The sequence below is a fragment of the Watersipora subatra genome, chromosome 10 (assembly GCF_963576615.1).
Source record: "Watersipora subatra chromosome 10, tzWatSuba1.1, whole genome shotgun sequence".
NCBI classification, from domain to species: Eukaryota; Metazoa; Bryozoa; class Gymnolaemata; order Cheilostomatida; family Watersiporidae; genus Watersipora; species Watersipora subatra.
In genome coordinates this window covers 2162853-2187993 of record NC_088717.1, presented here as the reverse complement: position 1 = coordinate 2187993, position 25141 = coordinate 2162853, and the positions used below count along the sequence as shown (strand labels likewise).

General features: G+C 37.6%; 1 protein-coding gene across 2 annotated transcripts; it reads left to right on the top strand.

The window, feature by feature from the left end:
- The first annotated feature begins 1387 nt into the window (after positions 1 to 1387).
- LOC137406133 (zinc finger CCCH-type with G patch domain-containing protein-like) lies at positions 1388 to 24501 on the top strand. Of its 2 annotated transcripts, none has more exons than XM_068092665.1 (12): positions 1388 to 1487; positions 2694 to 2790; positions 3375 to 3472; positions 4259 to 4400; positions 4485 to 4576; positions 6222 to 6379; positions 14711 to 14886; positions 19293 to 19426; positions 20735 to 20843; positions 21148 to 21312; positions 21835 to 21947; positions 23672 to 24501. In XM_068092665.1, exons 1-12 carry the CDS (start codon positions 1440 to 1442, stop codon positions 23894 to 23896), a joined length of 1557 nt encoding a protein of 518 aa, XP_067948766.1. In that variant the 5' UTR covers positions 1388 to 1439; the 3' UTR covers positions 23897 to 24501. The 2 variants fall into 2 exon arrangements, with proteins under 2 accessions (XP_067948766.1, XP_067948765.1); XM_068092664.1 differs by having other exon boundaries at positions 19284 to 19426.
- Positions 24502 to 25141: the final 640 nt, after the last annotated feature.

Here is a 25141-nt window from a genome sequence, read left to right as displayed (position 1 = left end):
GGTTTTGTTTCTGGGTTAAATCTTGCGATCATGCTTGTGATAGCAAAATATTTTGTATAATTTCTTAGAAGATGCAAAATTTTTCAATACTGCCAGTTTGAAGAACTTCAGTTTGCCTAGCAATGTCAATTTCATTATCATTTCTCTGTACACAAATAGGGCAACTCCGATTTGAGTGGTTTGAGACTGATGCATTGTAGATTAGCTGTGAAACATAATATTATTGCAGACTTCCATCGTTCTCCCAACATTATTGACATGTATGACTGCATATGTGTATGCATAGTCTGATCAGGGCAACAAGTTTCAGTAGACTGCATATTTGGAGTTGTTTTACAGTATGAAAGACAACTCTCAATAAATCTCTTTCTGTACGTGAATCTGCTCCCGTGGATGGGTAATGCAGCTAGCGGTTTGGGTTTGGGCCGTGGCATCACTCGGAGATGCGCGTAAGACCTTTTTTGCCCCGAGTGCATAGAGAGTCTCTAGGTGCGGCGCTCCGGATGAATGAGTGGCGAGTGTGAGGCGATTGATTGGGAGCGGATTGAGTGCTAGGAGATTGATAGCGAGTGCAAGGCGATTGGTTGCGAGGCGATTGATTGCAAGGCGGTTGATTGTGAGGCGAAAGCAAGGTGATTGGTTGCGAGTGTGAGGCAATTGATTGCAAAGCAAGTGCGAGGCAATTGATTGCGAGGCGATTGATTGCAAGGCGATTGATTGCGAGGCGAGTTAAAGGTGATTGAGTACGAGGCGATTGATTGTGATTGTGAGGCCAGTGCGAGGTGAGTGCGAGGTGATTGCGTGGCAAGTGCAAGAGCGCATTTGTCAACTGCTCGACGGGTAAAGACTGGTAGGTCGAGTCAGAGTTCGGCGGCAAAAGTGCGCGATCGTCAACTGCAAATACATGTATAGACGGGTATGAATGGATGCCTGAATCTAGACGCATGAATCTAGATATTTGCTAGTAAAAAAAATTGCAGATTTCCGTTGTTTCTCTCCAACATTATTGACATGTATATGTGTACGCATACTCTCATAGACTGACCTGGGCAACAATTTCAGTAGATTGCATGTTTGGAGTTGTTTTACAGTGTGAAAGACAACTCTCAAGTCTCAATAAACCTTATGCCGCACATGAATCTGTTTCCGTAGGCGGGTAATGCAGCTCGTAGAAGATAAAGATCGAGTGGTGCTGTTCTCGAAAGCGGCGTCTCGCGTACTTGGCCGTAAACTGTAATGGCTATCGAAAGTCTCGTGCGATGGAGCGCTCCTGTGTTGGCATGACTGCATTTCAGTACAGGTGCATGTACTCGAGAAAAACTTAGTCTAGGCGATTCCGTCTCAATCGTTTATGCAATATAGGCCGTCGGTAGAGTTAGAAGTAGAAGCGTCTTTATATTGCGACTTGCAATTTTCTCATTCCGAGCCTATTTGGTTTAATGGACATTTCTAGTTTGAAGATCACCATCAAAAGCTATGAAACGCAGGTAATTAATACTTACTGATATTTCTTTAACTTACTCTAACCTGTATACCTTTTTTTCTAGACACTACCAAAACTAAATACATGTAAACCCTTTGGAATTAGAGAATCCCGCGTACTGCGAAAATAAAATCTCTTCAGATTCGTAAACTTAGTGGGTTGCTCCAGACAACGAACATTTTTGTTTGAACACCACTCTTGAATAGTTTAAAAGGAAAAAAAGCAGGTTATACAACCTTGCGAAGCGAGTAAAGCTAATTAAATACGATATATGTGATAAAACATCTTATAAAATACAACGTCTAACAATTATTTTTAACAAATCGTTAAGTCTAAGTCAAGTTCCTTCAAGATGGGAAAAAGCCAACGTAGTTCTACTTTACAAAAATTAAGATAATTTATTGTTGGGTAACTACAGACCGATCTCACTAACGAACTTATCATGGAAAATGATGGAATACATCCTTTTACATAAACCTAACGTTGAGCTCATTACTACAACACAACTTGGATTCAGGTCTAGACATTGTTGTGGTGAGACCCTGCTCACTAAACGTTGAAATTGAAAATTGGCATATATTTGATAGATGTTAAATATACAAATCGAAATGACGAGACTAATATAGCCTAATGTGAAAATATAAAATCAATAATCTTAGTAGCCTACCTTATTAGAGCCATCTTCTTATACCCTCCGTTTTAAAAGTATAGTTATAATTGGCTTTTATATGTATATCTACATATATATTAATATATATATAGCTAGTTAATTCATAATTTGCAAAGATGCTATGAAACAGAGTAAATAAGACTCTATGCATCAAAGCAGGTGAATAACCTAGACCTAAATACTTTGTTAAGGAATACGCTTTGCTGCAGCAAGTTCTAGTAGAAACACCGGCTGTTGGGTAAGCAACCGTAAGAATAGGTGAATGAAAGTCTCAATTATCAGTTTATTATGATCAGTTATTGTTATGTTACAGTTAGGCCCTACATATATATGTAGCCTGTTACAGTTACATATGTAGCCTGTTACAGTTACATCTGTAGCCTGTGGTCTTTTTACATCTGTAGTCTGTGGTCTCTTACAGTTACATCTGTAGCTTGTTGCATCTGTAGCTTGTTACATCTGTAGCCTGTGGTCTCTTACAGTTGGCTTTGTAGCCCGTGATCTGTTATGGTCACATCTATACTCTGTGGTTTGTTGCAGTTACAACAGGTAGAAGCAGCATTGGAAGCAGGTGGGGTTAATGATGAACTCTCGGAGCTGAGGAGCAATTTGATACAAGTGATAGAGTTGACCAATGGTATGAGGCCTTGGAATAGTGTCAACCAATTGTATAAGGCCATGTAATAGAGGGAACCACTTATATAAAGTTAATACAGTGAAGCTAACCCATAACGTAAGAATTGTTCATAGCTCTAAATAAGGGTAGGTCTTACGGTAATGCCAACAGTTTGTAATGAGGTAACACTGTGATCATATTACTGTATATTTACTCTAGTTGCATAATTTATTTTGTTTTTATTGTTTTTTAATTTTTACCTTTCTTATAGTAGGGTTTAGTTTTCTATGAATAAACAATAATTATAATTGCATAAAAACATAATTTTCCGCTGCTGTTTATCACATCTAATGTTGCATGAACATGCTCTATTTTCCTTATAATAGTCTTGTTTCCCTGTTTTGTGAAGATAACTTCACCATAAGTTGTTTCAATATATGATTTTTTAGCTTTATTTAATGTTCATGGTTTCTGGTTATCAGACCTTAGTAGTAGAATCTTCTGGCAGCAGATGATATAATATAATTATATAGATATTATCTGTCTTCTCACCATTTGTATTTTATTATGTTTGCGTTACCAACAAATGGTACTTTGTTTTTCAGAAAGTTTGTTAGACCTGACCAAGGCGGAGGCTTTAAAGGGTTTAGAAACATCTTCAGCTGCCTGGCAACAGGAGGATGATGAGTACGCTGCTTTTCAGGTTGGTACCTCACATGTATGTATATATACCTAGTCATATGATAGGATTGATATGGATGATTGCTTGCACAGCCAAATCTGCACAAGATTTGCCTTCTCATGTGTTTTTACTTTTTCATAAAGTAACCTGAGCTGATAAGGCAATCAAAATTATCCTAAGGTATCAATGCATTTTCTCATCAGGTTTACCTTGTTACTTTATCAGACCTGCCATGCAGTTGTTGCCCTATCAGACCTGCCATTTAGTTGTTACTCTGCAAAACTTGCCATGCAGTTGTTGATCTGTCAGGCCTGCCATGCAGTTGTTGCCCTAGTAGACCTGCCATTTAGTTGTTACTCTGCAAAACTTGCCATTCAGTTGTTGATCTGTCAGACCTGCCATGCAGTTGTTGCCCTATTAGACCTGCCATTTAGTTGTTACTCCGCAAAACTTGCCATGCAGTTGTTGATCTGTCAGTCCTGCCATGCAGTTGTTGCCCTATTTGACCTGCCATTTAGTTGTTACTCTGCAAAACTTGCCATGCAGTTGTTGATCTGTCAGACCTGCCATGCAGTTGTTGCCCTATTAGACCTGCCATTTAGTTGTTACTCTGCAAAACTTGCCATGCAGTTGTTGATCTGTCAGACCTTCCATGCAGTTGTGTCAGACCTGCTAACTGTCTTAGCGAGTTTGTCATGTAGCATGTGTTTCCAGATTATTTATTTATCACATTTTAGTTTTTTTCCGTAGATGACTTTTGGAGGCTCTATGAAAGTCAAACAATAATATTTTAGGTCTCTGTTGCAGGCAGCTTTAGGAGAAGATCTTACCTCACAAGATCAATCTCAGAGTTCGACCAATGACAACACAGCTTGCATTTCATCAGCCAATCACGACACACCTGAAAATGATATACCTGGTGAGGTCTCTCAGCTGGATGATATTATTGGTAGGTTACAGACATGTATCACACAACAGATTATCTTATGAAAACGATATTCAGATCTCACGTATCAAGTCTTTGATTTATTAGGGACGTGTGTTAGAGCCCCGTTCTCTCACAGCTGGGGTGGATACCAGTATCATGACGCAGCTATAGTAGGATTGGATGCAGATAATGAACAGGTAGGGCTATCTCATTATATCCCATCTGCATGTCTATGAGCTAATAAGTTATAAAAACACAGTCAAATCTTAACAGATTTTTCTGCTTTGATATTTACTTTTTGTTGTTGAAACCATTGTATGTGGTAGCGAGTATTATTATATGAATGCATTGTGTTCTGTTTAATTCCCTACACACCAAACCTATTAACACATGTTTTCGGTAATTATATATAGCATTAAAACAAATACATCGCATAACACTACGCAAAACGCTAAATTACAAAAATAGATCACGTGTAAATAGAGTATAATCAAGACAAAGAGGTTTTTGTTGCTAATTTGTCTCTACGTCAATGACATGGGAATTGAGGTGTCAATACTTGACACAGACAGTAGGTGAAGGTGTTGGTAGAGTTGTCTAACAGTACAGGAAACAGACAGCCTGTAGGTAGAGGTACTTGTAAATGTAACGGTACAGAAGGCAGGTAGTGTGTAGGTAGAGGTTGATGTAGAGATGTGACAGAGCATGAGACAGACAGTATGTATGTAAAGGTGTTGGTAGAGATATGTGACAGAACAGGAGACAGACAGTCTGTATGTAGAGTAGGTAGAGGTGCTGGTAGAGATATGTGGCAGTACAGGGGACAAACAGTCTGTAGGTAGAGGGGCTAGTAGAGATATGTAACAGAACAGGAGACAGACAGTTTTTACATGTAGGTAGAGGGGCTAGTAGAGATATGTAACAGTATAGGAGACATACAGTCTTTAAATGTAGGTAGAGGGGCTAGTAGAGATATGTAACAGTAAAAAGAACAGACAGTCAATAGGGAGTGGAACTATCGTGAAAGTCAAATAAAACCAAAATGGTCTGGTTTAAAGTGTGCCTTGGCTTAAATGTGAAATCAAGACAATATTTAATAACCTAACATCATATGAGCAGCTGATTGGTCATTGAGATTAAATGTGAAACCGAGACAATATTTAATAACCTAACATCATATGGGCAGCTGATTGGTCATTGTGAAATACTTCAGTCATTTATTGAAAAAAGTTTTTTGTTGGATGTTTTACAAATTCATTATCTTGGTTCAATAACCTTCCTTAATAAGAAAGGCCGAGAGAGAGAGAGAGAGAGATAGGAGAAAAAGTGGCAAGGGAAAGGGGCACAGGGAGAGAGAGAGGGACATGGAGAAAAAAAAGGAATGGAGATAGGTAGAAGTGAGGGAATTAGCAGGAAGAGAGAGGGACATGGGGAGAGAGGGACATGGAGAGAGGGACATGAAGAGAGGAATGAAGATAAGGAGAATTGAGGGAAAGGAGATAGAGAGAAGTGAGGGAATGGGCAGGGAGAGAGAGAGAGAAGGAAGGGAGAGAGAGGGACATGGAGAGGGAGGGACAGGAGAGAGAGGGACATGGAGAGAGGGATTGGAGAAAGAGAGAAGTGAGGGAATGGGCAGGGAGAGAGAGATAGAGGGCAGGCGGAGAGAGATAGAGGGCAGGCGGAGAGAGATAAAAGGGAGTGCGGCGTTAAATATGTCTATGCACAAGTTATTCTTTTGTAAAGCTGCCAAATTCACATGTCTATGTACAGCTAATCAGTTTCACATGTCTATTTATAGCTCATAGTTGTGTATAGCCATTTGATTCACATGTCTTTGTACAGGTCAGAGTTATGTACTGCTACCCAACTCACATGTCTATGAAAATATGTCCATTCTTCATGAGAGGGTCTTGTAGATACCCAGAGACTGACTGTACTCTCTCCCATGGACATCTGATTCATATAGATGATCTGAGGGAGTATCAGATACCAGATGATAGGTGGGTTGTCTATGTCTGTCATTTGTTTCTATTCCATGGTATTCCTGATATTAGTATTACCTTCAGACCTTTCAGTTCAGAACAATCGCTTTGTATCCCTGAAGACACTCTTACTAAACATTGGTACTAGTTGGAGGGAGGTTTGCCTATCAGTAGAAGTTGAGTTACTGCTGCTATGTCCGTCCTAGTATGTTTGTTAATCTAATGTAATTAGCTGGAGCTCCAGATCTTCTGGTAGGAAATTGGACAGAAAATACTATAGTCTTCGTGGCTACTAACACTCACCCAGTGTCTTTATGCGAGGTCTACGCATTGAGCTCTTTTCTATTCAGGTTATAAAACTCAATTTCGTTGGGTGAATAAGCTTCTTAAAGGATTTACTGTTTTGCTGAAGTGTTTCAAAATGACCCTAATTTACAGAACTTTACGTATTAATTTCGATTTCTATACAATAAAAAGTAGGAGAAAACAAGATCCAAGGGTAGAAAACTTTGTTTTACTTGCTAGTAATGAGGAAATATTTTGGTTTTAGTTTGACATACATGTAGGTCCATAACCGAGTCATTATTCTGACCATTTTGTGGACACTTACTGATCAGTTGCTATTATGAGTTCGTAAAGAACAAAAAAAGTCAAAATGGCGGTTAAATAGAGATAACGTTCATTTAAGAGGGTGGCGCTGTATTTTTCAACCTTTCGTCTATAGTGACATTCTACTAGAGATGGCGTTCAAATAGAGGCTTTGCGGTATGTCTAATAGGTAAAAATTGTAAAGTAAAATGAGGGGACGATTCCAGTTCTGTGTTGTTCACTCTCTTGGCAAGAAAAGACAAACCATGATGTATTATGAGCCAGACTAAGCTTCTGGTTAGACGTGAACATTTTAAAGCTATTGCGTGTCTCAGCGTTAGCTAATATCCAATACAACAAGATAGTCAATAACCAATAGTCAATAACCAATCATAAAATTCTTATCTTCCTTCCTCTCACACTAGTATTTTCCTGCTCCTTCTTGCATACTTAAAGATGTGGTTGCGTCATACATGAGTTGATTTTAAAAAAAAGTACTTTTTTTTGTTTATCAGTTGATATGTTGTTTGTTGTGTTAGGCAATCTCCTTATCAAGATATTTGAAGATTAAAATCGAAAAAATTTGATCGCGATAAAACGCTTCGACTAAAAAAACATGCCCAGACTTGCCCAAAATGGTGTAACGCCTGATACAACCTGTCTCTATCTCTCGCATTCACATCGGCTAATGCGATAAAATTCTAGTCCTACGCGGCTCTATTGGCATATATTTTATCTTGTATTTGCTTATGTTGGCTAGAATAAAATTTTAAATCCAGCTACAAATACATTATTATGAATGTCTCAAATGCCTCAATTAAGGGAAATTGAAAACTGAAAACTTGTCATATTAACTTTCTCTAAATGCTGTGTAAACATTTGATTACAGACTACCAATTCTACTATTCTACGGTAATTAGGTCATCAAGTTGGCTTATTTCATCACGGCCTTTGTATAAGCAAAGTTCTCAGTTGCTACACCCACACCGGAAACTAGCTACTAAATAAAACAGGCACTCCTCCATCTTTGGAAATAATATGTTCAAATATATGGTGAAATCAACTGCATACCAAAAAGTCATGTATAGTCTATGTTATCTGGTCATTATTAGTATCAATTTGTAGAAAAATTTACTGGTCACATTTGATTAGTTAATTCAAGTACAGGACAAATGGTTTTATGAGTTGACCGAAATGGTGAACGCAAAACAAAGTCAAGTTTGTTGAAATCAATCAACCCACCGATTCTGGCAAAGGGTTAATAAAACTATTCTTGCACCTGGTTGGCGGTTTGTGGACTCAGCTGTTTTCACTTAGTAGGGTGGGGAATAAAAATTTTCGAATTTAATACCTGGTCCGTTGGATTTAAGTCGAGCTATTCAAAAGTACCTGTCAATACAGCTCCGATTACACTTCATAAATCCATCTATCAGAGAAGATTTCAGCGCAGATGATAACAGGGCTATGATGTATTAAATATGTTCGGCAAATCATGTTTTGCATTGTGTTCAACAATAATATTTTATTATATAATTTTTACAAACCAAAAAATTTTTATCGCAGTACAGTTTTTACTAAAAACATTCATCCAAGTTGTTGCCATTCACATTGTTTCAGTTCATATTATGGGACAAATTAATCTACTGCAGCAAACTCAAACAAAACATATTATGGTTTGTGCAGCACACATTCATATCTCTCTTTCCCATTTATGGCAGTTTCCAGACCGACACGACTGCGCCGCTACTGAACTGGTAAACATAAACATCCTGAAACATTAAAACAAATAGAATAAATGCCATTCATATACTATATGTGTCATTCTAGCGTGTATCTACTGAAAGCCTTCAATTTGAGAGCTAGATAAATTGGGAGTGTAATTTTAAGAACGAATAAATGTTTAAAGAATAAAGAAAGCATAATATTATTATGCTTTATTAGTTATCTTGAGGTGTTGACTGGTGTTCTAAAAAAGAATCAAGGAGATTGTCCAACCAGAAGCTGAGATATAGCCAGCCAAACACAGGTCTACCTAATAAAGAATCAGAGGAAAACCCTTCGAAAATCCCGAAAACTGTGACGTATGAAATCGACTTAATGTTCATGTGCCGGAGTTGCGCACCCTTACCGCCGTTACGTATAATGATTGTATTGGCTACGAGATGTGAAACGCTTCTCGTGATAGTAAATAATTTACAGACTAGCTCTGGTTTCTCAGGAAAATCAAGCAAACATTGTGTGGTAAAGGCATTTGCCCACAACCCCTCGCCATGATTTTTCAAAACAGAAGAGCAGATTTTGACTATTGTGCTTCAAAATTTAACTCGATATCTACGGATATGCTCCGAAGATCCTCTGTTCAACGAACGGCGCGTGTATAGTCTATATGCGACATCCACGATTTGCAGTTTGTTTAGAATAAGAAATGGGAATGTGACTTTTTGTTCATTCATCATTTTTCTACTGTGTTTCTACTGCAGCATTCAGCTGATTTTCATGATTATCGTCACTATTAACAGACTGTAAGTTCACTACAGCCATAATCTTAAAAAGAATAACTCGACCGTGCTGCTCTTGCTGTAAAAAAAGAAAACGATAACTTTTGATTTGATTTTTCTATTGATCTATTATCTTATCTATGATTATTTTTTATGATTAATATAATAATCATAATGCATATTATACAAAATAATAATATAACTGCGTATAGAATAAATGATGTAACTAATATAATTTGTAGAAAATTCCAAATGATAACCGAGATTGATTTAATTGATTCCATGTATTAGCTATAGTTAAAAAAATCTGAACAACGCTAAAGATGAGTCTGAATAGGGAAGCTAAGTAGGCGAACAACAAAACTGAGCTGAACTAGCAAGATAGCGAAATGTTGCGAAATAATAGATGCGTGTGATTATTTTATGCTAAAACTAATCTACACGTCAGAGGGACTGACTCGGAATTCTCAGAGCAATGATTGTTAGGCCCAATTTGATTGTTCTATACTTCCAGGTATTAAACCAATTAAAACGCCGTGATTGTTATAGGAGAGCGCATTAGTTGGCTCAATTGACCAATGGCACACAAATCGATTTCATACGTCATATATTGATGATTACCAAAACACTTATGTTTTTTGGTAGACCTGTGTTTGGCTGGCTATATCTCAGCTTCTGGTTGGTCAATCTCCTTGATTCTTTTTTTAGAACATCAGTCAACACCTCAAGATAACTAATAAAGCATAATAATATTATGCTTTCTCTATTCTTTAACAAAAGCATAAATACGCCAAGCCAACAATTCGAAGCTTTGTTTCTGAGAGTTGAAGATGCGCATTGATCAATCGATGTTCCTCACTTTTTACTCACTGAGCATAAATTCTAATCATAAATCTAATTTACTAGCTAAAAATGCCAAAGAAAATGCTATAGCTAGGTGAAATGATAAAAAGTTGTGAAACGATTAAAAAGTTATGCAACGATGATTCGTGATAGCAAAAAGTTATAATTTTACTTATTAGTAGATGTATTCATGAGTACTAAAATTATTAACGTTAGGTTAGAATATATGTGTAGGATACTCAAAGTTGAAGATAAATTTACCTCCATTCTCCTATCTTCCACTGCAGCATAATGCTGCTGACGCCTGTCATCTCTAACCATAACCTGTCTGCATGCCTGATGATTAATGTAAAATAAATATGTCGGTGCATGTGACTACTAGAATCTACTAATAGTCGATGCGTCGTAACTAGTCGTAACTAGTCGTAACTAACTAGTAATAGAGTAATCTCCCTAGCAACGAGAATCTTTGACATCACAGTCAACTCGTTGTACCAGCGATAACATTTAATATGACCTATATACAAATTTCATCCTGATGATTGGCTAAAGAAGAGATATTATATTTATCAATTGTGGGTTCTTTTCACATGTATCACTCGTTACATCACGAATGAAGCACCCGCTGGAATCTGAGCTTTTTAAAAGATGGCCTCATTCAAACGCGTATATCTCTGGACAGAGTTAGTCTACAGAGACAAAAATGACATCAAATTTTAGCTGATGTTTTAGCCTTTTATTGGTCTTAATTTTATTAAATCGACCTTTTTGACGCAACCACATCTTTAAAGAATAGAGAAAGCATAATATTATTATGCTTTATTAGTTATCTTGAGGTGTTGACTGATGTTCTAAAAAAAGAATCAAGGAGATTGACCCACTAGAAACTGAGATATAGACAGCCAAACACAGGTCTACCTAATAAAGAATCAGAGGAAAACCCTTCAAAAATCCCGAAAACTGTGACGTATAAAATCGACTTAATGGTCATGTGCCGGAGTTGCGCACCCTTACCGCCGTTATGTATAATGATTGTTTTAGCTACGAGATGTGAAACGCTTCTCACGATAGTAAATAATTTACATACTAGCTCTGGTTTCTCAGGAAAATCATCCAAACATTGTGTGGTAAAGGCATTTGCCCACAACTCCTCGCCATGATTTTTTAAAGCAGAAGAGCAGATTTTGACTATTGTGCTTCAAATTTTATCTCGATCTCCACGGATATGCTCCGAAGATCATCTGTTCAACGAACGGCGCGTGTATAGTCTATATGCGATATCCGCGAGTTGCAGTTTGTTTACAATAAGAAATAGGAATGGGACTTTTTGTTCCTTCATCATTTTTCTACTGTGTATCTACTGCAGCATTCTTCTACTGTGTATCTACTGCAGCATTCAGTTGATTTTCATGATTATCGTCACTATTAACAGACTGGAAGTTCACTACAGCCATAATCTTAAAAAGACTAACTTGACCGTGCTGCTCTTGCTATAAGAAAAGAAAACGATAACTTTTGCTTTGATTTTTCTATTGATCTATTATCTTATCTATGATTATTTTTTATGATTTATATAATATTCATAATGCATATTATACAAAATAATAATATAACTGCGTATAGAATAAATGATGTAACTAATATAATTTGTAGGAAATTCCAAATGATAACCGAGATTGATGATTGATTTAATTGATTCTATTTATTAGCTATAGTTAAAAAATCTGAACAACGCTAAAGATGAGTCTGAATAGGGAAGCTAAGTAGGAGAACAACAAAACTGAGCTGAACTAGCAAGATAGCGAAATGTTGCAAAATAATAGATGCGTGTAATTATTTTATGCTAAAACTAATCTACACGTCAGAGGGACTGGTTCGGAATTCTAGGAACGATGCTTGTTAGGCCCAATTTGATTGTTCTATACTTCCAGGGATTAAACCAATTAAAACGCCGTGATTGTTATAGGAGAGCGCATTAGTTGGCTTAATTGACCAATGGCACACAAGTCGATTTCATACGTCATATATTGATGATTACCAAAACACTTTTGTTTTTTGGTAGACCTGTGTTTGGCTGGCAATATCTCAGCTTCTGGTTGGTCAATCTCCTTGATTCTTTTTTTAGAACATCAGTCAACACCTCAAGATGAATAATAAAGCATAATAATATTATGCTTTCTCTATTCTTTAATACAGAACAGGCTGCATTACAGCTAATGCTGTTATTCAGCCTGTTTATAATTGAAATTAAAACGAAGGATTATGCCAAATATTTTTCTATATTGCTATTGGTCAATTTCATGATAGCTATCGCTCTCTCTATTTACAAGCCTTTGTAATACACGAATGAGAAATATTTTATGTATAGATGGTTTGTGGAAATGAGTGGTTGTCATTGGAGAGATTACATTTTTAATTGTTGCTCCTTTTATCATAAATTGGTTTCGCTTGAGATTTGTTGAAGAAGGTCCACAGATTTTTCGATAATACAAAGTGACTTTTAAATCCACACTAAATTGTCAGAAATTCTAAATGTCAATAAACGTCAAAGCATTTTATTCTTGTGTAACAATGGCAGTTATTTAAAGTTTGTCAACTTCCCCACGATCACAAAATTCTAAACATGCATTTAGAGAGATACCAAAAATGTTGGCTAATGTTGGCTTGAACCATAGATATAGTAAACCCTAGATATTCGAATAATCAAAATAAGTGAGGCCTATAAATAGCATGACGCAACGTCATGGTGATGTGTAGAGTGAATCAGCTGATCTATGAATTCCTATTGACTTAACACTAAAACCTGCACAATTATTCCACAGTTTGTGCATCTGAGACTGCATATTTTACTGAAAATATTTAAAACTTATATAATGACTTTGGATGAGAAAGGCAAGAATCTTAGACACATGGTAATGGATAATACCAATGATTTAGAAGCTTCTATAATTTATATCATTGATAATACAAAGAGTGACCAAATAGAAATTAAACTAATAACAAACTAATGAATCAAATGAGATTTAGAAACAGTTAAGTTGAACCACTGTATTAAACCCCCATTAGCCATGACTGAAAATAACTAGCCGAGATAGTTTTTGTCTAAGGTTGGTTGAACAAGATTCCTGCGTTGAAGCGGCATAGTGTATTCTGATTTTAATATAGCGATTTACTATAGTTCTAAGTAGATTGGTGGCATGCACTGTGCATGTAAAACCTTGATGAGGTTATGTAATAAGACATATATGTTATTGTCTGTGATGTCACTTGTTTAAAAACTCTCTTTGTGATACCATAGCTCTCCATGTGTGAACACAAGCACTTTTCTGCAGCAATACATATTCGACCTATCAATGGGGTTGGCATCACCAATCCACCTCTGTTTTTAACTGAGATTAAGGTTATGTCATCACTATTTCTACTTCCCTCTACTTCGACATCGGTCAAGAACTTGATACAGTCATCACATTTGAGTTAAAAACATCCTCATCACCGAACTCCTCATCTTCACCTTCCTCAGCTATTGTCTTTTCTTTCTTCTTCTTTCTAGCCAGAGAACGTAGCAGGAGTTGGCCAGTTTTTCCAGCCCTACTCACATCCAGATCAATGCAGTTAGCATCGCGACTTGGTGTGATATCTGCTTTTATGAGCAGTGCTCGAAGTGCGGATCTAAAGCACTGCACATCCGAGTTATTTTTATAGCCACCCTTAGATCGTATGGGAAAACAGAGTCTTAATGTGATCCTGGTTGATCTTTAACGTTAGGCAGTAGTTGATGTAAGGGTAGTTGCTGAAAAGATATTGAGCAATGTCACGTAGAGATTTGGCTGCTGACTCAAAACCAATGATGAATGTTTCCCTATTATTTTCCACTAGCAGCTTTCCGCATGGTGTCTTTAATCGGCATAGATAGCTCATGATATTGTTGAGAACTTCTTGTTTTGAGTTCAAGTTCTCTCTTGTTATGGGCAATTCAGGATATACCTGGGGTGTTGTAGTCTCCTCTGATGACATTTCACTAAGAATTTGGTCATATTGTTTTGTTTATGACTTAAAAACTAGTATGACAAGCATGCTTTCACTACTAAACTCATTGCTCAATTGAAGGCTCTGATGCTGTGATGCACATCACTGCGACGTAACGTCGTGAAAACAACAGCCAATTATATGCCTCACTTCTGCTCAATTGTAATGATAGCTATTCGCCAATCTAGGGTTTACTATATCTATGGCTTGAGCCCTCTACACTCACCTTTTTAGACTGACCCTCGAACTGAGCTAATATCTAACTTTTAAAGATTGGAATATTTGCGCCAATCAGAGAATAAAGGTTGCTTTGTAACAGAAAAAGTGAGTAGACAGACGGATGGAGGCTAATAATATTATACATAAGGTAGTGATGAATTGCATCTATTGCCAGGGAACTAATTATCGGAGACGAGTGCTTAGCTAAATACCCCGACGATGGCCTCTGGTACAAAGCTACTGTAGTTGACACTCATGGTGACAACTTTCTACAGGTGCTCTATAGCGGTTATGAAGATACGACCCAGGCGGTAGAGAGGCGTGATGTCATTCCTTTGGATATTCAGTCAGGTGGGTAGCGAAGTGTTCATTTCATTCACATTCAAAAGTACAGTCAAACATGGATAACTCAAACTTCACGGGACCGAGTGAAAGTGTTAGAGTTATCAGAGTGTTCAAGTTATCAGAGCACTATCACAAGTCCATGCATTTATTAGTAGATACATGCACATATACAAACTATAATATAAATCAAAAAGCATAAATGGCTTGTTTCAAATTAAATGCTTCTAATGTAAAGTTTACAAATTTTTTACCAGAAAGTATAGAGATTTTTTATCACTTGAGATTTGAGACTGAGACTTTCACTTTTCACTTGAACTGCCAGGACGTTTTTCAAATTAAAATCGGCAAAACTTAATCGCTGTTGAAATGCTCAGAAGAAAAGACATCTTTTTCTTTTCAGCATTTTAACCAAGATCAATTTTGCCGATTTTTCTTGAAGTTTATGCCAAGGTTACCTCACTTTTCCTTGCCTTCGAAGGACCATCGCTAAGCGGATGTTTGGTAAAAACCAAATTTTACCAAACCTTTTGAAAAGTCGTTGACAAAAATATTTTACCGATGATGGTAATAACGACGCCTATGAACTACTACAAGTTGAGGTTTATCTCTATGGCTTATAATAAAGTGATATTCTAAAGCGATAACAACCGTCTCGGTAGCTGTTGGGCAAAAAACTGTTTGAGTTAACGAAGCTGAGGTCGAGTTATCTGAAGCAATTTATCATTGCGTGGGAACGAACCAAACAAAACCATTCGAGTTAACCATGTGTTCGAGCTATCCGAGGGCGAGTTATCCATGTTTGACTGTATTTAATGAAACGAGAGAAGAGATAGGGTATGAGATAATAACTTACTGGCTGGCTCACTAACAATGACTCAAAGTTATGATTGTGTGTTACAATTTTGTTTTAGCAATCAGAGTGATCATGGATGGACAGATACTACCCGAGTACACTAGCTATGACATTGCTTTATGCACATAGACTCATATCTGCCATAATTAAAGCATTACAAAATATGAATCTATGGCACGTAGAATGCAAAATCAAATAGTAATCTAGTAATTTTGCAAAGAGAAAACCTATCGAGCTTCTACATCAGTTGAATATATTGGCAGTAGGCACGAAATTACCCAGAATATTTTAACTCATGCAGCGGGTTGGTGTTTCAAGATGGAATTATACCACATTTTTGTAGATTTTATCAAGAACTATCGGTATTTTTCTATCATTTGCGATTGTTTTTGACGTTTCAGATGATTTGATTGCCAGAATGTTTCAAGATTAAAATTGATAAATTTTGATAACGATTACAACACTCAGATCATTTGAAAGTGTGATTATGACGTCTATAATTGCAAAGAGACGGACACAATAGAGACGCGTAACACAATAGAGACTGACACAATAGAGACGCGTAACACAATAGAGACGCGTAACACAATAGAGACTGACACAATAGAGACGCGTAACACAATAGAGACTGACACAATAGAGACGCGTAACGCAATAGAGACGCGTAACACAATAGAGACGGACACAATAGAGACGCGTAACACAATAGAGACGCGTAACACAATAGAGACTGACACAATAGAGACTAACACAATAGAGACGGACACAATAGAGACGCGTAACACAATAGAGACTGACACAATAGAGACGGACACAATAGAGACTGACACAATAGAGACGGACACAATAGAGACGCGTAACACAATAGAGACGCGTAACACAATAGAGACGCGTAACACAATAGAGACTGACACAATAGAGACTGACACAATAGAGACGCGTAACACAATAGAGACGCGTAACACAATAGAGACTGACACAATAGAGACGGACACAATAGAGACGCGTAACGCAATAGAGACGCGTAACGCAATAGAGACGCGTAACGCAATAGAGACGCGTAACGCAATAGAGACGCGTAACGCAATAGAGACGCGTAACGCAATAGAGACGCGTAACGCAATAGAGACGCGTAACGCAATAGAGACGCGTAACGCAATAGAGACGCGTCACACAATAGAGACGCGTAACACAATAGAGACGCGTAACACAATAGAGACGCGTAACACAAATAATGCAGTAACCGATATCAACTATCGCAACGATATCGAAAAATGACATCATTTCGCACTTACTTTTTTTTGAGCTTAATGGCAATCAATTTTGTAGATTTTAATCTAAAAATGTCCTGCCAATCAGATCACCTCAAACATCAAAACACTTGCAAATGATAAAAACTGCCGATACTGTCTGATAAAATCTACCAAAAATGTGTGCAAGTTCATTTTCAAGAGTTCGGCCCTTAGGAACCAGATTAAGTTTTGAAAACAAATATATCGAGTGACTTGGAAGAAGAGAAGTTTGGGCGAAATCGACCAAGAAATGTTGAAAGGTACAGCGTCTACACAGATTGACCGACACACAAACACGCGCGCCGACAAAGTATAAACATAATACCAGATACTAGTACAGATGCTAAACTTCTTTACTACCCTATGAACCGTGTCTGTCTACTCACAGCCACTGGGGAAGTTAAAAAAATTGCAATGTACTGGATTCGAACTCACAACATTTGGCTTAGCAGCCCGGCGCGCTATCATTTTCACTTATTATTTACCTTCTAGGACTTTAGAATATTTGTGCACACACTTATTTTCTGTGCTTTAGTTTTACTCCTGACGATCTTTTGTGGCACATCCTACTGTCAGGGTACTAATATAGATAATATGATGGAATTTCATTGTTTAAAATGGGAAGGCTACACATTCTACAAAAACGCTATTATTCACATCTACTTTTTTAGACACTATTAGCAGTTTCTCTCAAACAGGTTGTTTATCATTTATTTTCGGTGTTTTCAGTCTCTCGACAGCTATAGTCTCATCTTCTTCACTTCGGAGTTGTGTTCTCTTAAACAGATAGCCATTCCTATTACTACTATATTACTTGATATAATAGCTGGCTCATACTTACCAGCTAGCCCAAAGGCTAGAAAACAACCATTTTGTTACTTTCATCATAGTTTCAGTTGCGGTGATGTAATAATATTTGTATATCCTATAGTACAACAGCTGTTAGGTTACAGCTCAGTACTTAAAGTGCATGTCACTTTCAACTTAAAGCACATCAATTATATCAGTACTGTTTCAGCTTATTCAGGTTCTTCAATATCTTGGCTTTCAAATGAGCCCTTGTTTGACATGGTGCGACAGACATTAGTTGGTGTTTATAGGATTTCCCCAGAGCTCTACCCAGAAATTTTCAATGGTATAAGCTCGCAAATTGTGATGTCACAATTTTCATATTCGGTGTTGTGTGCTCTTGCCGCTTATTTATCAACTACGATAATGACAGTAGCGGCAGGCGAAGGTAGGACAACTTCAGAGACACAATGAAGATGACAAAGGAATCAGTGTCATTAGCTCTCCATGTACAGAATATTTCTATGATAAGTAGCTCATATTCCAAACACCATACTATATTTTTCCGATAATATTATGCACTAACTCTTTCTTTTTATTGTGATGTTGAGGGTCATGACTGAGACTAATTAATTTCAAGTATTGCGTGATCTCCCGAGAGTGCAATTTACATATAGTCTCAGGGCCATGCCACTGCAGATCACAATTTAATCGATGTAATTTCGTTACCTTTATCAACGACTGTATATTTATTGAAGCATAATCATGTTTAGAACACAACATGGAAAGCGATACGAATTCTTCAGATAATAATACTACTACATTTCTGTATGGGATAAACAATGCCATCATATAAAAAAATGTGATAATAATTACTATAAATGTTTAAAATGAACGAAAGGATGAAAAAATCAAACTCTACCAATCACCCGAAACCTATTAACCCAGAACATGCGTTTGTATTGGTCGGGCGTTAGCATGATCCTTCGGTATTGTTGATTATCCTAGTTGAATCCTAGTTTTTTATTAGCACTCTCTGGGTTTAAGGGCACCGATTGTCACATAAAAGCGCAGCCTCAATTGCAGTGAGTTTGATGGACGACCTAAGGCTAAATGATAATTATGACATTACATTGTCGAAACCAACACCAAGTGTTTTTTTATTGCCGGACATACTTTTGACAGCTTATTTTTCATATTTATACTATTCTTTGTGTATTGAATATAGGTTCATTCGGAAACCAAGACTCTGAAGTACTGAAATATATGATAAAAGTACTGATATAATTGATGTGCTTTAAAAAGAAGATACATCTATCATTTACAGATGTAATTTTATGTAAGCCACTTTGGGTTGGGGTCCAACTTTTAGCTGTTCGTATTTCGGTAGTCTTTATGGGTCATGCTTGGCTGTTCTCAGTCTAGCCAGCATTTCTGTTGTACAGACATTGTACATTTCTGTTCTACAGACACTGTAGAAAGCAGCGATGAGGAAGAATATAGTGTGGGTAAACAGGCGAGGTCAAGTCTAGCTGAGGAGGAGGACTTGCCTAGTTACCTTTGGAAGCCTACTGACGGGGAAAGGCTGGCTGATTGGGAGTTGCACACTCGGGTATGAACTCTGGCTGTTGTTTTGTGTTTGATAAGGAACTTGATCATTCACCTCTCCATTGTTTATCTCATATCATATGCACATATATGTGGTTCATACGAACATATATGCGGTTGATATGTACAGATATGCTGTTCATATGGAAACGCATGCTGTCCATACATATATGTTGTTTGCCTGTACAGTTTGCTGTTCATCTGCACGGATATGCTTTTCATACATACTGGTATGTCATTTATAAGTACAGATACGATGTTTTTATGCATAGATAAACTGTTCATATGTAAAAAAAATGATTTTCATATGTACAGAGTGGCTATTCAAACATACAGATGTGCTGTTCATATGTATAAATATTTTATTCATACATACAGCTAGGCTGTTGATATGTGCATATATGATGTTTATATGTAGATATATGCTGTTCATATGTACATATATATATATATGGTTCATATTAACCTGTCTTGACAAACTGTTGTTTTTGTGGAGCTGTCCCCCCTGTCGAGCGGGCGAGCAACACAACAGCTTGTCACAAGACGTACTGCACCTGATGCATCAGCTGCACTGAAAGGGAGTTGTTATCTTCCGTCTATGTGGTTTGGTTGCGATATTATGGCGGTCGCTCCATTGGCAATAGTAACGGATTTCGTGTAAAAATTTATGTAAAAAAAAAAGATTACAACGTTTAACCAAAAACTAATCTCTGTTGTAAACATTAGTAGAATTTAAGAATAAAATAAATTGAAAATAAAATCCATAAGAACAAATAAAACTGACTGATACAAAAATAGAAATAAAACTGACTGAGCGCACAAATAACGACATGTTTAGTCGCTGTTGTTGCCTAAGTTCTCAGGTTCTATTAAAGTTTACCGCAGAGACTGGTCGCTGGTTAAACGTTGTAATCTTATTTTTTCTACATAATTTTTTGCGCGAAATTCGTTATGATTGCCAATAGGGCGACCGACATAATATCGCAACCAAGCTGCATAGACGGAAGAGAACAACTTCCTATAAGTGCAGCTGATGCATCAGGTGCAGTACATCTTGTGACAAGCTGTTGTGTTGCCCGCCTGATTGACGGGGGAACAACTCTGCAAAAACAACAGTTTTTAAAGACAAGCTAGGTTCATATGTACAGATATACTGTTCATATGTACAGATATACTGTTCATATGTACAGATATACTGTTCATAAGAACGGATATACTATTCGATAAAATAAATTGCCATTTCTAGGCTCTTGAACAAATCAGCTGTATGACACATAAGGACAAGTGCTAATAATTTTGTGTCATGCTACAGGGTATTGGGTCAAAGTTGATGGCAGCAATGGGTTACAAGGCCGGTGAAGGTCTTGGTAGAGTTTCTCAGGGACGGATTGAACCTGTGCCGATACTTAAACTCCCTCCAGGTTAGTTTTTACTGATGTGTGATGTTTCACTACTTTCTTAGTTACTGGAGTTGTGTTATCGTGTAAAACTGTTTTCGCTAATACATCCGAATTACTTTCCACTTAATCAACTCGTTTGTTCACATAGCTGGGTTCCATGAAAGGGAAGGAGTTAGACTTTCCAGCTGCTCTAGCGGTACAGTAGGTTGTCCACCTGTTACACCTGCCATAATACAGACTCTGTTGTTTATTTACTTTATAAAACTGGGGACGATAGCCACCTGTTCAGATGTATAGATAATGATTGTTATTTTTCTACTGACAGGCAAATCTCTAGATAGAATCATGGAGTTGAAGGAGCGAACAGGAAACAGAAACATGTTTAATGTTTTGAAGAAGAAACGTGATAAACTCAAGACAGTGAGTCGACCCAAAAAGGAGGGAAGCATGTTTGAATACCTCAACAAGTCTCTTGGGCACGGCAAGAAAGGTAAGTCAATTATATGATGTGAACGGCTGGATTGCAATGTCAAAGTCAGAGATCTGATATATCAGTTTCAATCCTTTACTGTCACATGACTATTTGTTATGGTTTGTCACTCTTTTCCTGTCACATGACTAGTTGCTATGGTTTATTGCTCTTTTCCTGTCACATGACTAGTTGCTATGGTTTATTACTCTTTTCCTGTCACATGACTTGTTGCTATGGTTTATTACTCTTTTCCTGTCACATGACTAGTTGCTATGGTTTGTCACTCCTTTCCTGTCATATGACTAGTTGTTATTGTGTATCATTCCTTTCCTGTCACATGACTAGTTGCTATGGTGTATCACTCTTTTCCTGTCACATGACTAGTTGCTATAGTTTATCACTCCTTTCCTGTCACATGACTAGTTGCTATGGTTCATCACTCCTTTCCTTTCACATGACTCGTTGCTATGGTATTATCACTCCTTTCCTGCCATATCACTAGTTCCTATGGTATTATTATTCCCTCTTTCCTGTTTCTAGTGGACTTGACAGAATACAGGAAGCAGCGGAAGCGAGGAAGTAAAACAGAATATCCTTCAGTGATATCTTCACAGGATCTCAAAAGCAAGTCAGATAAGAACCTGAATATACAGGTACAGCGCATCTCCGGGTTACAATTCCCTAATTATATGTTTTTTTTGCCTTACGATGGGAACACGGTGTTTTTTTCACCCCGCCATACAACATTTTCTTCACCATGAAACATCAACAAAAAAATTTCTTTAAGTTTCAAATTTGGCAGTCGGTGTTCTGAATATGTCCGAATAATAAAGATCTTGATATGCTATTCACCAAAATCCTACCCACAACGCTCGAAAGCGTTACGGCGCTCACTCTCTCTCAGATCTACGTTATTCGTTATAAGCTATAATGAAATGGAAACCGGAAACAGATTCGTGGAAAAGCTGTTTGCCGATGACCAAGTTGAAGTTTAGTGAAATATAGACGAAAACTTATCTTCAAGTATGTGTTTGGTAAGCTAAATTCCTTTAAGTAAAATTCAAAGTTAATGTCATATGTCTGTCTCAAACGTAAGAACTCCCTACTCTATGTCCTGCACTTAGTCCACTGTAATGTTACATTTTATTGCGGATTGTAATCAATAAATACACTAAATTTATTGTAGGTAACTATAGCTTCTAAGGTTATCATACTAATTTGCTACTAATTTTCAATATGTACAGTACGTTTATAAAATTTTGAAGTTTTAACCAGAGGTGCCTGCATTAGAAAATTATTATGGGTTTTTCTATACGACTCCGAACACATTTTCTTTTCACAATGCCAGCACTGGAACGAGTTAATGTCACATAGGGGGGGGGGGGGGGGGGTCCACTGTACCAGTAGCTTCATCTGCTCACACGGTGGAGGTCCACTGTACCAGTAGCTTCATCTGCTCACATGGTGGAGGTCCACTGTACCAGTAGCTTCATCTGCTCACACGGTGGAGGTCCACTGTACCAGTAGCTTCATCTGCTCACATGGTGGAGGTCCACTGTACCAGTAGCTTTATCTGCTCATCACACGGTGGAGGTCCACTGTACCAGTAGCTTCATCTGCTCACACGGTGGAGGTCCACTGTACCAGTAGCTTCATCTGCTCACATGGTGGAGGTCCACTGTACCAGTAGCTTCATCTGCTCACACGGTGGAGGTCCACTGTACCAGTAGCTTCATCTGCTCACATGGTGGAGGTCCACTGTACCAGTAGCTTTATCTGCTCACACGGTGGAGGTCCACTGTACCAGTAGCTTCATCTGCTCACACGGTGGAGGTCCACTGTACCAGTAGCTTCATCTGCTCACATGGTGGAGGTCCACTGTACCAGTAGCTTCATCTGCTCACATGGTGGGGGTCCACTGTACCAGTAGCTTCATCTGCTCACATGGTGGAGGTCCACTGTACCAGTAGCTTCATCTGCTCATATGGTGGGGGTCCACTGTACCAGTAGCTTCATCTGCTCTTGTTTTACTACTTTAATATATTGCTATTTATTTCTCATTCTCCATTTTAATTGTTATACTCTACGTTTGGCTCACTTCATGGTTTTGCTTTCATCTTATCTATTGTTTTCCTTCAGTGTTATTTTTTTGCAATTTTTTCTCATTTTCAATATATTTTTACCGTTATACCCTGTTGCGTCATCTCTTAGTTAGCCGGTCATGCTTTTTTATTTGGTCCAAGGCATTACATCACAACGTAAAGTATTTGTGAGTGTCTCTGACAGTGTTTCAGGTCTTCTCGGTGTAGTAAATAATATCTGTAACAGCTTGCCAGTTGATGTGCAAACATGATATCTAACCGCTCACTTCCCTCAGGTTATGAAGACAGAAGAAGAAGTAGGAAAGGTCGAGAGAGAGATTTTATCTATAAAGCAACGATTGGAAGCTAACCTGACAAGGAGGGATGCTGGTGGAATCAAGCACTTGAAGGAAAAGCTAAATCGCGCTGAGTTATACCTTGAGACCCTGCGTCATTCACACAAGGAGCTTCATAGACATCAGGGTAAAAGAGAGAACAAGAAGAAGCTGATGGTATTCTAAAGCCAATCTTTCGAAATCTATAGAAAGTGTAGTCAAAGGAGTATGGAGAAGAAAACTCCTGTTACTAGAAGTCTTGTCTGATTAGGCTTGTACATCATTCAAGTCAGCTGAGTGAAATTGATAACTGGACATTGTTATGGTTGTACATTTCTGCTGCCTGTATGACATTTTATATGTGAAATACTAATTGTCACTAGGTATGAGAGAGCCACAATTTTACGTTTCTTCAAGTTTTCTATTCCTGAGACAGCATGGCAGCAGATTCCTTAATCCTAAAGACTGTTTTATGAATCAGCCTTATGGCCACACCAGCTATTTGTAAAGTTAAGGTCACCGATTGTTTAAAAGAAGAAGGTTGCAGTCAGGTTGTCAGCTCGTTTTACAAACTTGAACTTGTCGTCACCAAATGTTGTTATTTTGCTGAACTCGAATCATCTTCACTTTGTTCTTTATATTTATACCTGATGGTTGCATGATGAGCATCTCGCATTAGAAAACTTCATTCTGTGGGACATAAATCAAAACATGCTACAATCCTTATATTTACTGTTTGCGATGCTTGTTATGAGATGTGGTGCAACATGGCTTTACCAGTTAGATTAAGATTCTCCTCATTTTAATCTCACAAATATATATAACATTTATTTGTTTATTCTACTGCTTGTAGAGATCATTTAAAAATATTTGGTGAGAAAATGTAGCGAAGTTTGGGACAAGTCATTGGAAGGTCATACACTCTGTTTTTTATTGTAAAATGAACTAGTTGATGCTAAAACCTTTTTATGCAAGCAAACTCCCTTTCCTGTCACATGACCTGTTGCTATGGCTCACCGTTTCTTTCCTGTCACATGACCTGTTGCTATGGTCCACCACTCTCTTTTCTCTCGCATGACTTGTTGCTATTGTGTATCATTCCTTTCCTGTCACATGACTAGTTGTTATAGTTTATCGCTCCTTTCTTGTCCCATGACTAGTCGCTATGGTGTATCACTCCTTTCCTTTCACATGACTAGTTGCTATGGTATTACCATTCTTTTCCTTGTCACATGACTAGTTTCTATGGTATTATCATTCTTTTCCCCTCACATGACTAGTTGTTATGGTTTATCACTCATTTCCTTTCACATTGCTAGTTGCTATGGTGTATCACTCCTTTCCTTTCACATGACTAGTTACTATGGTTTATCATTCCTTTTTCTGTCACATGACTAGTTGTTATTGTGTATCATTCCTTTCCTGTCACAT